This window comes from Silene latifolia, chromosome 5 (genome assembly GCF_048544455.1).
Source record: "Silene latifolia isolate original U9 population chromosome 5, ASM4854445v1, whole genome shotgun sequence".
NCBI lineage: Eukaryota > Viridiplantae > Streptophyta > Magnoliopsida > Caryophyllales > Caryophyllaceae > Silene > Silene latifolia.
The window spans coordinates 18,095,026-18,107,781 of NC_133530.1; the positions used below are offsets into that span (position 1 = coordinate 18,095,026).

The following is a 12,756-nucleotide window of genomic DNA, read 5'->3' on the forward strand; positions in this document are numbered from 1 at the left end:
TTGGGGGTGGTTCAATGGATGTTGCAGGGAACATTAATATTCATATTTCTCATAGTCTTCAACACCATGTCAAATATATTGCCAGTTCCGATTCCGAGCGACGACAATGACAACGTCAATGGCGACGACAACACCCGCCGCAAAAAATATATTAAATTCTTCAAACTTCTATTATTATTTAGTGCTGCTATTGTTAATATTACTTTAATCATATACCCGTTCATACAAGTTATGGATAATCGTTATATTCCCTTCACATTCCAAGTCGGCTTTCTCGAGGTTACTTCAATGACAACATTCAGTTTAAACCTTACCGTGAACACCAAGGAAGCCGAATTATTTAGACCGCTTCAAGTGACTATTGAATATGACCGTTGTTGAGTTTATGGATTCAAGTACCTAAGAGGGGGAGGGGGTGAATTAGGTACTATTTAAAAATTTATAACTTCAACTTTATTGAATTAAAGTGAGTTACGAGGACAAAAGAGAAGAGAAGATACTTTGAATAATATTGAAAGATTGAACAAGTATCACGATGAATGTTTGCTGAAGTATGAAAGCAACAATCGTTCTGACTGTATCTATTTGTCTCAGTTTGTGGAATATGACTGCAGACCAAATGCGCGATATGATGATTTATTACTTCTAAGGTTAAGCGAAACAAAACAAACAAACAAAGTAAATTGCAGCGGAAATAAAGTAAACACTTGAACACGAGATTTTTGAATTGGTTCGGCAAGAAACTCAAGTGCCTACGTCCAATCTACCTTTTTATTACTTTCCTTTAGGGATCTACTCCGACAACTAAAAGACCCTTGTAATAAAAGACACCAACCTACTCCGGTTGTAAAGCTAGTACAAGAACTACTCCGTTCTTATGACAAGCTAACTCGCAACCTACTCCGGTTGCCAACTCACAACCTACTCCGGTTGTCAAGAGTTAAAGACTACTCCGTCCTAAACTCTACTAACACACTTAGAATGTTATAGGATCAAGTTTCCACTAACATATTCTTAACAAAGAATAGAGATGGACAACTTTTACAAGATCAACAATTCTTAAGCAAGAGAGTTTAGTATACTAAAGTAACAGTAGCCACGACTGTAGTAACTTGAAGACTTTTAAAGGTTTTTGCAAAGACAACGATTTTTAAGCTTTAAAAATAATTTGCAAAGTTGAAAGAATTATTTCAGAAAAGTCTTGAGGATTTATGAAGGAGAGGCACGGTTTATATAGAGGAGGTGAGTGAAGGGGTTGCTAGGGTTTTGAAGGGTCAAAGACCATACATGTGAAGGGTATTTGCAACCACCCAAAACTTGCACCAAAAAGGCTTCTTTTGCAAAGGTAAGAATGGAGAAAGAGTGTTTGAAAGATAACCTTAAAAGCTCTTGCAAATTCAGAAAACAAAGAGGGAAAAGACAAGTCACATGATGACAAGTTGACACTAAAATGGCAAAAAGCATTCTTTGTTTTCTTAAAGAACCAAAGGGTTGAATTTGCATAAAGAGGAAACATTTTGAAAATAATAATTCAAACCACTCTTTATTGAATACCATCTCCTAATAAAATCTGAATTTTTATCTTTGAAGAATGAGAGTCACGTGAAAGCTTTTGAAAGATAAAAATGGAACTTCAAGTTTTACGAGTTGTGGCAATAGTCCAAGCAGCTGTTTACTCGTGAAAGCAACAGTCGTCTGGACTGTTTCTATTACTCTATTATACTCTACTTTCTCACTTGTACATTAGATGGCACTTGACTTAATACAATGGGATGATTAACAACTTCAACACTTATTAATCCATGCTTGATATGATCATATATCCTGAAAAGGTAAACTAAGATGACACAAATCAAATGGGCATGTTATCATCAACATAAGGAACTCAACAACCGTCATCAATTAATCTCTAACACAACGATCGCGACCTTTCACCAAGAAGCCCTATCCGAAAAAACAATTCCCGTACAAATTGGTACGGTCATTGATTCGATCTATTAGTACGAAATTGCCTAGTGAAGGCGTCTTGGAATTCACGGTTATTGTTCGCGGCGACACTTGGAGTGTAGATCCTCGACGGGGTAATGGCTACACCTGCGATATGAAGATGGTTTGTCAAGGCGTTGCAGTTACGTTTTCGTCGACTAATAACACATTGAATGGATCTACCAAGGACGGTCCATTCTGATAGATTTTATAAAGGGAGGGTTCATAAAGGTAATTGTATTATTGTGTCGATCTCATGAGAATACATGACGATATATATAATAGACGACGATACTCTAAACCCTAGACGATAGCCGTCGTAACTTTTAACCTAACCCTAATGATAGTCGGCCCTAATGGGCCTAATATCCTAATACCCTCCCGCAATCGTAAAGGCAGTACATAGTACTAACTTTACGATTGGAGAATTACAATAAAATCAAGATAAAATTAAAATAAGAAAAATCAATCTTCATCGACTTCTTCGTCTTCATTATCCATCTCCGTCTTCGCAAGGTTGGTAAAATAAACGAGTATTAAGACTCGTTAGAAATTTCTTCGAACAAGAACGTAAAGTTTTTCGGACTTGTCGAATATCAAATAATTTGTTAGGAACACTAATCGGACCTAAACAAATTTCAGTAAAACGGAAAATTATCCGTTAATTTCAATATTTGGAGAACGCTAAATTTTTCGAACGCCAAATAAATTTAAACCACCATCATGGTGATTATAAGTGCGTAACTCGCCAGTCAATTTCATACCACCTTAAACGAATTTGAAAATTTTTAATCAAAATTCAAAAGAAATTATTTTTGAAATCGTTCGATGCCACGATCAGGGATACTCTAGCCATGATAAACAATTGGCTAAAATCAAGATGAGAAGTAGAAGAAGACACCAAGGTATCGTCAAATTAGGGGATTCTTTTTTTAAAAGCTAAACGAATTGTTGTCAAATCCTGTCGGTGAGCGCCATAAGTTTTCGCTCACCGGCAAGAATGCGGAAGCGGTTTTCTAGAGTCCTCAAGAAAGAGGCTCTGATACCATTATAGATTTTATAAAGGGAGGGTTCATAAAGGTAATTGTATTATTGTGTCGATCTCATGAGAATACATGACGATATATATAATAGACGACGATACTCTAAACCCTAGACGATAGCCGTCGTAACTCATAACCTAACCCTAATGATAGTCGGCCCTAATGGGCCTTGTTCCGGGTGTAATTCCAGAGCAAGTATTGTTACCACCCGTGGCTTGTAGAATGACGTCTTTGCTCGAATCCTCCTTGCGGTCTTCTGAAACGATGAACAAACTGAGGGCTCGGCTTTGGCCGAGCGTACTCACTCCGACGCCCAAGTCAGTAAACTTAGAGAGGTAAGTTGTTGCTTGGCTTAGCGTATGTATTGTAGAGAGATAAGGAAGATATTACCAGATGAATAGTGATTCTTAGGTTAAATTGTGGATCCTTTCCTCAATGAAGGTTGAGGAGTATTTATAGACTTTCACCTTTTGTCACGTAGTGGCCAAGTGGCCAAGTGGCTAGCAGGCGAAAAGACCGTTCTGCCCTCGGCCGATGGACCCATGGCAGGCCGGCCGAGGGGTCTTGGATATGAGTACGCGGATATGTGCCCCGGCTGGCCAGTTGCCAGGCCGAGACCCAGGTGACAGGCCGATGGGTTGCATCGGCTAGACTGTCTAGGTCGTTGACTTTGCTGTAGATATCTTTGACCTTGCTCAATATGTTGACTTGGTCAGCGGTGCAGAATATGCCCCATCAATTTGCCCCCAGCGTAGTCTATGCCGTGGTATGGGCTCCGATGTATGTTGAGCGTATATTCTGCGCAAGTGATTTCTGAAACTTTTTCTGTATCGGCTTCTTCTACCTCGGCCTGGTTCTGCTTGGGCAGTACCATATCCCCCCTCCACATGGATGTGTAAAGGGCATCCGATGTGGAAAAGAAGGCGACGCTGGCCGAGACCAGGGTTGAGAGTGCCGGTTGTTTTTTTATTGCCCCCAGGCCGGTGCTTCCTAGCTTGGTTGATCATGTGGCCGGCGGAGAGCAGATACTTAGGAATTTGTTGAGGAAGATGGATAGGCAAAGAGATGTGAAGGGGCGTGTTGAAGACGCTTGGTCACTGTTGCATTGATTGACGTTCAACTGTTGCAACGATTGACATTCCGTGTTTGCATGTCTGACACGTGTCTGTTCGCTGATTGGCTGGCGCTTCATGGGCTGTGCCCTGATTGGCCCTTCTTCATGGGCTTTTCCCTATAAATAGGGCAGTTGTTCCGTGAATTTGGCCACCAATTTCATTTTCTCCAAAATTTTCTTCTTTCTAAACTTTCAAGGGCTTCTTTGTCTTCTAATTTTCAGAGTTGTTACTCCGGCGAGTGTTTTTCTTCAAGGTAAACAAACAAATTTTCTCCTTATTTTGTTAAGTAATCATTGTTATCATGTCTGCTGCTGACACCGGGACTAGCACTTCTGCGCCGGGGGGTTCCCCGTCGCGTCTTGATGAGGAGGGGATACTAGATGCCATCCCGATAAGATTTGGGGGCCCTAGGTCTCCTCCCCCCGTAGTTGATCCACCAATTATGGAGGAATGGGAGGATGAGGATGATGATGCTGATGATGATGAGAGGACTCATTCTGATGGTGAGAGGCCGCATCTCCTGGATCATGGCGAGGCCTGCACGACTGGTCTTGACCGTGTCTGGGCCACTAAATTCGCCAGCTGTTCCGGTGGGACTCTTTTCGAGGGTCACTTCTCCTTCGGTGAGGGGTACAAAATTGTTATCCCCGAGGAGGGTCAGGCGGTCTGTTGCCCTCCCCCTGGTCATATCGACGTATATATCAGGCACCTGGAGTATGGGCTCCGGTTTCCTTTGAATAAACACGTCATGGCCATCCTTAAAGCTATGAATGTCGCTGTGGCTCAACTGCATCCGTTGGCCATGAGGACGATAGTTGGCTTTGTGTGGCTCTGTCTCTTTAGGGAGGAGGTCCCAACAGTTAACTTATTCCGCCGCCTTCATCATCTTCGGCCGTCAATCGCCGGTAAAGTGGGATGGTACAGCGTGCAGACGGAGCCAGGCTATGTCTCCGTGTCCAAGCTTACTTCTTGTAAAGACTGGCAACGGCGATGGGTGTACGTCCAAGTGCCGGAGGACTACCCATTGCCTCGGTCTTTCCAGAGCCCTGTTTATTTACGGTGTGAGAACCGGGAATAATATGAGAAATATATCTCCCGGGGTAAGGTTAAGATGGATGCTTCGATGGTCCCTCTTACTGCGGATTAGAAGCGGGCGATGCAGCTGTTTGATGCCGAGAAGGGATGGCTGCCCCCGACTCAGATTATTCTGCAGGATGAGCTGCTTTGCCGGGTCGGCCTCATACCGGCCCTCAATCAGGGTGAGTGGGGTCGGTGTGAGGCCCATCTTCGCCTGTTATATTCCTGTTTTGGAGCTTTGTTTTGCTTCCTTTATGTAACTCTTGTTTGATTTCTTGCAGACCGGTTTGGCCAGGATCTGTCTGAGAGGACCTTGAAGAGGTTAGGGCTTGATAAGGACGGGAAGGTTTTTCAACGGCATCCTACGGCAGACGCGTGTGATCGCAGACTGGCTCCTAACGAACTAATGGATAAGCAGCTGAAGGCACTGGATCCGGAGGCGGCCCATGCACGGGTTCTCGGAGGCGTGCCGAAGAGAACAAAGAAGGCAGCGTCCAAGTTGGCGGCGGTGTCAGTGCCAACTCCCTCTTTGACCCCAGTGGTCCAGAAGGATCATGTGGAGGTCATCGATATCACTGAGGGGGTGGTGACCGTTGCTAAGGGCCCTTCTTCTCCGAAGAAGAGAAAAGAGCCTCCGTCTGCTTCCACCGTTGCCGGGGAGAAGACTGCCCCAACCGGCCCTCCGACTAAGAGGGTCCAGACTGGTACGGATCTAACTTGCGGTTCAGACTTAGCCGGTTCGTTGGACATTCCCGATGACCGACTCTCTGATGTGTCGATGCATGTTGACGTGGATGCTCTGTGTAAATTTTTTGTAGATCCGCCGTCGGCAGTTGTCGTTCTCACTCAGCGGCAGTTGGAGAAGCAGCCTGAGAAGGCGGGTGATAGAAATGTCACCGTTGACTCCTCAGTTCAGAAGATTCCTCCCACCGAGCTCGTGGCGGAGGGTGAGAGAATATATAAGAGGCTGGCGAAGTGGACCCGTCTAGCCGGCTCCCACATCATGGAGCAGGAAAAGGCCATGGCCCAAGCTGGGCCGCTAATCGCAAAGCTTAAGCTTGATCTTTCCGCTGCGAAGGGAGAAGCCGGGAAGGCTAAGCTGGATCTCCTTGCTGCCAAGAAGCGTGTGGAGGAAGCTGAGAAGCTGCTAGTGGCCGAGAGGGCCAAAGTTGAGGATGCTGATGCTGCCACCGTCAAGTTGATGGAGGAGCGGGACCGGTATAAGGGCGCTCATGACACCGTGGTTGCCAAGAGGGAAGAGTGGAAGGGTCTGTACGATGCCCAGTCGGAGGCGCACATGGCCATCCTTTCTCAAAAGGAGAAGGATATTGAGATGCTTCAGACCGAGCTTCTCCCTAAAATGTGCGCCGAATTCCGAGACCAGGCCGAGGAAGCGGCCAGGGAGGCAATCAAGAAGCTCTTCCCCGACGGATCCTTCCCGTGGGATAAATTCGACCAGCTTCTGGACGAGATGGCCGATGCCGCGGAAACAGCGGCTGCAGAGAAGGCGGAGGCGGCGAAGGCGGCTCAGATAGCTGAGGCCAAGGCGTCCTATGATGCGAAGGTGAAGGAGGCTGAGAGGCTAAAGGTGCTTGAAAATGTCGAGCCTTCTCCTGAGCCGGCCACCGAAGAGATCTTTGCTACCGATGGAGGGCAACAGGCATAGGGAGACGGGCGGTCGTCACCAGACTCACCCGGCGTCTCAGATAGCTTTAGCTGTTCGGGGGCCAACTATTGAGCCTTTCCTCCCTGCCATCTTTTGGCGCTTCAAGTGATATGTTTGTAATCTTTTGATTTTCTTTTGTTTTGTTTGTAAAACTCTTGGTAGGTTGTGTTTAGGCTTATCCCTATGGGGACGGTCGTCGTCTGTATTCTCCTTGTAATTATTTTCAATAAAGTTCGTCTTATTGGCCTTTGGCTTGGTCGGGGCTTTGATCACAATCCTTCACTTGTCTTCTTGCGTTATTAATTGAGTGCCTTCGCTTTTACCTTCGGTATGACCGAGGCAGTTTGAATGCATATCTCAACTGTGTTTAACGTCTTTAGCGTATCGACCGACGTATCCCCGTCGCTCTCGGCTTTGGCCGAGGTAATCGGGGTTGCGGCTCGATAGCGTTCGTAACTGTGTAGGCATATTGATCGCTAGATTTGCGTCTCAACTGCACTGAGTATACGTTTCTTCTAGCGTATCGGTCGATGTGTCCCCGTCGCTCTCGGCTTTGGCCGAGGTAATCTGGGTTACGGCTCGATAGCGTTCGTAACTGTGTAGGCATATTGATCGCTAGGTTTGCGTCTCAACTGCACTGAGTATACGTTTCTTCTAGCGTATCGGTCGATGTGTCCCCGTCGCTCTCGGCTTTGGCCGAGGTAATCGGGGTTACGGCTCGATAGCGTTCGTAACTGTTTAGGCATATTGATCGCTAGATTTGCGTCTCAACTGCACTGAGTATACGTTTCTTCTAGCGTATCGGTCGATGTGTCCCCGTCGCTCTCGGCCTTGGCCGAGGTAATCGGGGTTACGGCTCGATAGCGTTCGTAACTGTGTAGGCATATTGATCGCTAGGTTTGCGTCTCAACTGCACTGAGTATACGTTTCTTCTTCTTGAGGTGACTGCCCGGTGGCAACCGTGGCGCCCACCTCGATATGACCACGGAGGGGATAAACACTTTGATGGAAAACTTGGATGTTTCTTCATTAGACATAAACACGCGGTGGGGTGCCGACAATAGTTTTGGACACCTCCGCCGCTATACAAAGTATTTCCTTAGGTTGTCAGTGTTCCAGTGGCTCATCAAGGGCACACCCTCCATGTCTGTCAGCCGGTATGTACCCGGCCTCATCTCTTCAACCACTTTGTAGGGACCTTCCCAGTTGGCCGTCAATTTGCCATGAATATTTCCTTTGTTGGTGGCGGCCGACTTTCTTAGGACTAGATCTCCTACTTTTAAGTCCCTTTTGTGGACTCTTTGGTTGTAGGCTCTTCTCATCCGGTTCTGGTATACTGCTAAGTTGAGGCGTGCTGTATCTCGGCTTTCTTCGACCAGGTCTAGGGAGGCTTTCAGGCCTTCCTCATTTTCAACTGGGTTAAAGGTAGTCGTTCTGAATGTTGGCACCGTCACTTCAATTGGTAGGACTGCTTCGGACCCGTAGACTAAGTGGAAGGGAGTGTATCCCGTTGCTTCTTTCTCCGTGGTCCGAAGGGACCACAGGACGCCGGGTAGTTCATCGGCCCACCTTCCTTTAAGATCTTCAACTGTCTTCTTCAAGCCGTTGAGGATTGTTTTATTGGCTGCCTCCGCCTGCCCGTTGCTCTGTGGGTGGCAGACGGAGGAGTATGCAAACTTGATGCCAATCTCTTCTAACCAGTTCATTATTAGGTCACTCCAAAACTCTCGGCCGTGGTCAAATACCATGACTTGGGGCAACCCAAAACGAGTTATAACATTTTCCCAGATTACCTTTCTGACGGCCGCTGTGGTCTTCGCCGGTACTGCTACAGCTTCAACCCATTTGGTGAAGTAATCAACGGCGACGATCAAGAACTTTCTTCCTCCGGAGGCCGTTGGAAATGGCCCTAGCATATCCATCCCCCACTGTGCGAAAGGGAGGGGACTAAGCACCGGTTGTAGGTCCCGGGAAGGAGCGTGTATCACCGGAGCATGCATCTGACAGTTTGTGCATTTCTTGGTCTTTGTTCTGGAATCTTCAAGCATGGTGGGCCAGAAGTACCCGGCTCGGAGAGCTTTGTGGGCTAGCGTTCTTGCCCCCATGTGGTGTCCACAGATGCCTTCATGGATCTCTGTCAGTATTAGCTCCGCGTCGGCTGGACCGACACACTTCAAGAGTGGTCTTATTACGGACCTTCTGTATAATTCTCCTTCAAACAACAAGTACCTGGCGGCGATCCTTCTTATCTTCTGAGACAGACTTCGGTTATCCGGCAACTCATTAGTGAGTTTGTATTTCATGATCGGAGTCATCCATGTCGTCTCGGCCTCGATGTTGCCCACCATGCAGAGCGTGTCAGTAATGCTTTTAGCAGTCCTGATATCCACTAGCACGGTCCGGCTGATATTCTTGATGGTTGAACTGGAAAGTTTTGAGAGAGCGTCGGCTCGGTTGTTCTCGGACCTGGGGATGCACTGAATTTTGAAGAACTTCAATTTTGCTGTGTCCACTTTCACCCTTTCCAGGTATCTTACCATTCCGTCGTCTCGAGCCTCAAACTCTCCTCTGATTTGGTTAGTTACCAAGAGAGAGTCTGTCTTCAACACTATATGTTCTGCCCCGGCAGCTCTTGCTAGCTCGACTCCTGTTATCACCGCCTCGTATTCGGATTCGTTGTTTGAGGCTGGGAAGGTAAATTTCAAAGCGTACTCAAACTCGTCCCCGTTTGGGCTGATGATAAGGATGCCGGCGCCCGAGCTGTTCGTTGTGGAGGACCCGTCGGTGAATACTTCCCATACACCGGGATGTACTTCTTCTTGATATGTGCATTCGGCCAGGAAGTCTGCAAGTGCCTGTCCCTTTATCGAGGGCCTCGGCTTGTATTGAATGCCGAAGCCGGATAGCTCTACCGCCCATTTGATAAGCCTACCAGATTGTTCGAATTTTTCTAATGCCTTCTCCAATGGCTGGTCGGTTAAGACCGTCACGGGATGCGCGTCGAAGTAAGGTTTCGATTTTTCGCGGCTACGACGACGGCAATGAAAGTCGCTTTCTCAATCGGCCGGGTAATTTCTTTCAGTGGCGTAATGTATGGGTGATAAAGTAGATTGGGTGTTCTTTGCTTGTCTTCTTCTCTCGACGATCACAAAGATCGACCGTGGCCGAGGTAATCGCTATGTATAGATATAGCGTCTCCCCAAAGATTGGCCTGGACGGGGTTGGCGGTGTCGAAGGTGAGCTTTCGATTGCCGAAAGCGTGCTCGTTCCTCCCCCAGCTGAAATCTTTATTCCCCTTCAATACTTTGAAGAAAGGGGTGCTCTTGTCGGCGGACCGAGAGATGAAACGGGCTAGAGCCGCCATCCTCCCGGTCAGTATCATGACCTCTTTTCGATTTCTTGGCTCCGGCAGGTCTAGGATTGCTCGGACTTTGTCTGGATTGGCATCAATTCCCCTGGCGCTGACAAGTACGCCGAGGAACTTACCTGCCCGGACACCGAAGTTGCATTTCATTGGGTTGAGCTTCATCTTGTATTCCCTTAGTGAACAAAATGTCTCGTGTAAATCGGCCAAGTGCTCGCTGTCAGACTTGCTTTTTACAATAGCATCGTCGACGTAGGCCTCGATGTTTCGCCCTTTTTGGTTTTGGAACACTTTGTCCACCAGTCTTGTGTACGTTGCACCGGCATTCTTCAAACCAAACGGCATCATTTTATACATGTATGTGCCGTTGGCGGTGATGAATGCGCATTTAGGCATGTCTTCCTCGGCCATGAATACCTGGTGATATCCTGAGAAGGCGTCCAGCAGGCTCAGCATGGTGTAGCCCGCCGTGGCGTCAATTAAACTGTCTATTCGAGGCAAAGGATAACAATCTTTGGGGCATGCTTTATTAAGGTTGGTAAAGTCTACACACATTCTCCATGCCCCCGATGACTTCCTCACCATTACAACATTGGCTAACCACTCAGGATAAGTACAAGGCATGATGAAGCCCGCCGCTAGTAATTTATCTACTTCGGCCTTGATGGCTTCATCCTTCTCGGCTGAGGAGTTCCTCATTCTCTGCTTGACTGGGCGAGCGGTGGAGAGTACGTTCAGCTTGTGAACCATCACCTCCCGGCTCACGCCTGGCATCTCGGCCGCTGAGTAGGCGAAGACATCTTTATTTTTCCTCAGCAGGTCCAGGAGGTCGGCTCTGAATTTTGGTTCCAGGTTGACACCGACAGTTACGGTGCGGCCCGGGTCAATCTCTACCTCTTCGGTCTCTGCTCCTTCGGCCATGCCGATGGTTCGGTCGTTTCCGGACCTGGGGGTGTACTGTATCTGGAAGGATTTCAACTTTGAAGCGCCAGCTCTCACCCTCTCTAGATACTTTATCGTCCCATAGTCCCGAGCCTCGCACTCTCCTCTGATCTGGCTGGTCACTAAGAGTGAATCTGTTTCCACCATGACATGCTCCGCCCCGGCGGCTTTGGCTAGCTCAACTCCGGTTATCACCGCCTCGTACTTGGATTCATTGTTTGAGGCCAATGAGGTAAGCTTCAAGGCGTGCTCAAACACGTCTCCGTTTGGGCTGATAATAACGATGCCGGCCTTCGAGCCATTCGTCGTGGAAAGGCCGTTAGTGTGAACCTCCCATACGCCGGGATCCCTCTCGTTCTTCGAGACGAGCTTATGCGCTTCCCCCCGGTCCGAGACATACATCAATGTCAGGGCCCGGATAGACATCACAGCGTCGGCTTCGCTCAAAGTGACCCGGCCTAGGAGAACGTTGTCGGCAGACGAGCCGTCAATAACCACGAACTCGGACATAACATTCTTGGCCGCACTTCCCTCGCCGAACATTACTGGCAGCTTGATTGATCCCAGGGGTACCAGGCCGGCCCCAGAAAAACTGTACAACGGTTTGGTGCAGGGGCTCAAGTCTTCAACCTTCAGACCGAGGCTGAGGAAGCATTCTCTGTACATAATGTTTGTGTAGGCGCCCGTGTCGATCAGGCATCTTTTCACCAAGTGGTTGGCTACGTCCAGGTGGACCACAAGTGGGTCGCTGTGAGGAGCGATGACTCCTTCGTAGTCTTTCTTCCCAATGGTCATATCGGGGATGTTGGAAGCGGGGGTTGCTGTGTTGGGCACAAAGTTGATGGCCTGATATAGTTCATTCAGGTGCCGTTTGTGCCCATGAGCGGACCCACCGTTCTCGTTGTCCCCGATGACGACATTGACCACTCCTACCCGTTCAAAAACGGATTTCTTATTTGACCCGTCGGCATCTGTTTTTTGGCCTCTGGCAACGTATTTGCCGAGACTCCCCGTTCGGATTAGATCTTCAATGGCATTTTTCAAATGCCGGCAGTCGTTTGTTAAGTGGCCGGTGTGGCCGTGGTACTCACAGTACTGGCTCGTGTCACCGTCACTCCTCGCCCTAGGGGCCTTTCCCACTTTTGACCTTCGTTTTGCTTAGGGCGAAGACCTCGGGCAGATACGACTGGGGGGGTGTGATCATTGTTATCGCTTTCGGTAGTACGGTGCCGAGCTCCCCGGCGCCCGCCGAGTTCATTTTTCCGCGCATGATGATCGACCGTGACCTATTATGGTCACGGCGTTTTCATCCGGGTTGTCCTCCCCGGCTCTTCTTTTCGAGGGTTCGGCCTCGTTGGGGGCCTACCCAGGTTTTGTGATAGTCCTCCACCTTAATGGCTTGATCGCCCAACTTTGGCGGCGTCCAAGGTCAGCCGCCGCACTTGATGAGCTCGTTTTTAAGGCTCCCTTGGGAGGCCTTTCATCGATGCGAGGCGCCAATTCGGGATTAATCTCCCGAATCTGTTGAACCTTGGCGTCGAACCTCTTCACATAGCTTCGCAG

General features: G+C 48.1%; 1 protein-coding gene across 1 annotated transcript in view; it reads left to right on the top strand.

The window, feature by feature from the left end:
* Positions 1–5,136: 5,136 nt before the first annotated feature.
* The window catches only part of LOC141656940 (uncharacterized), a 362,888-nt gene continuing 355,268 nt past the window's right edge, over positions 5,137–12,756 (top strand). The window contains exon 1 of the mRNA XM_074464032.1: positions 5,137–5,777. Within this exon, the coding sequence (XP_074320133.1) occupies positions 5,628–5,777 (150 nt within the window). The 5' untranslated portion in view covers positions 5,137–5,627. The remainder of the gene's footprint in view (positions 5,778–12,756) is intronic.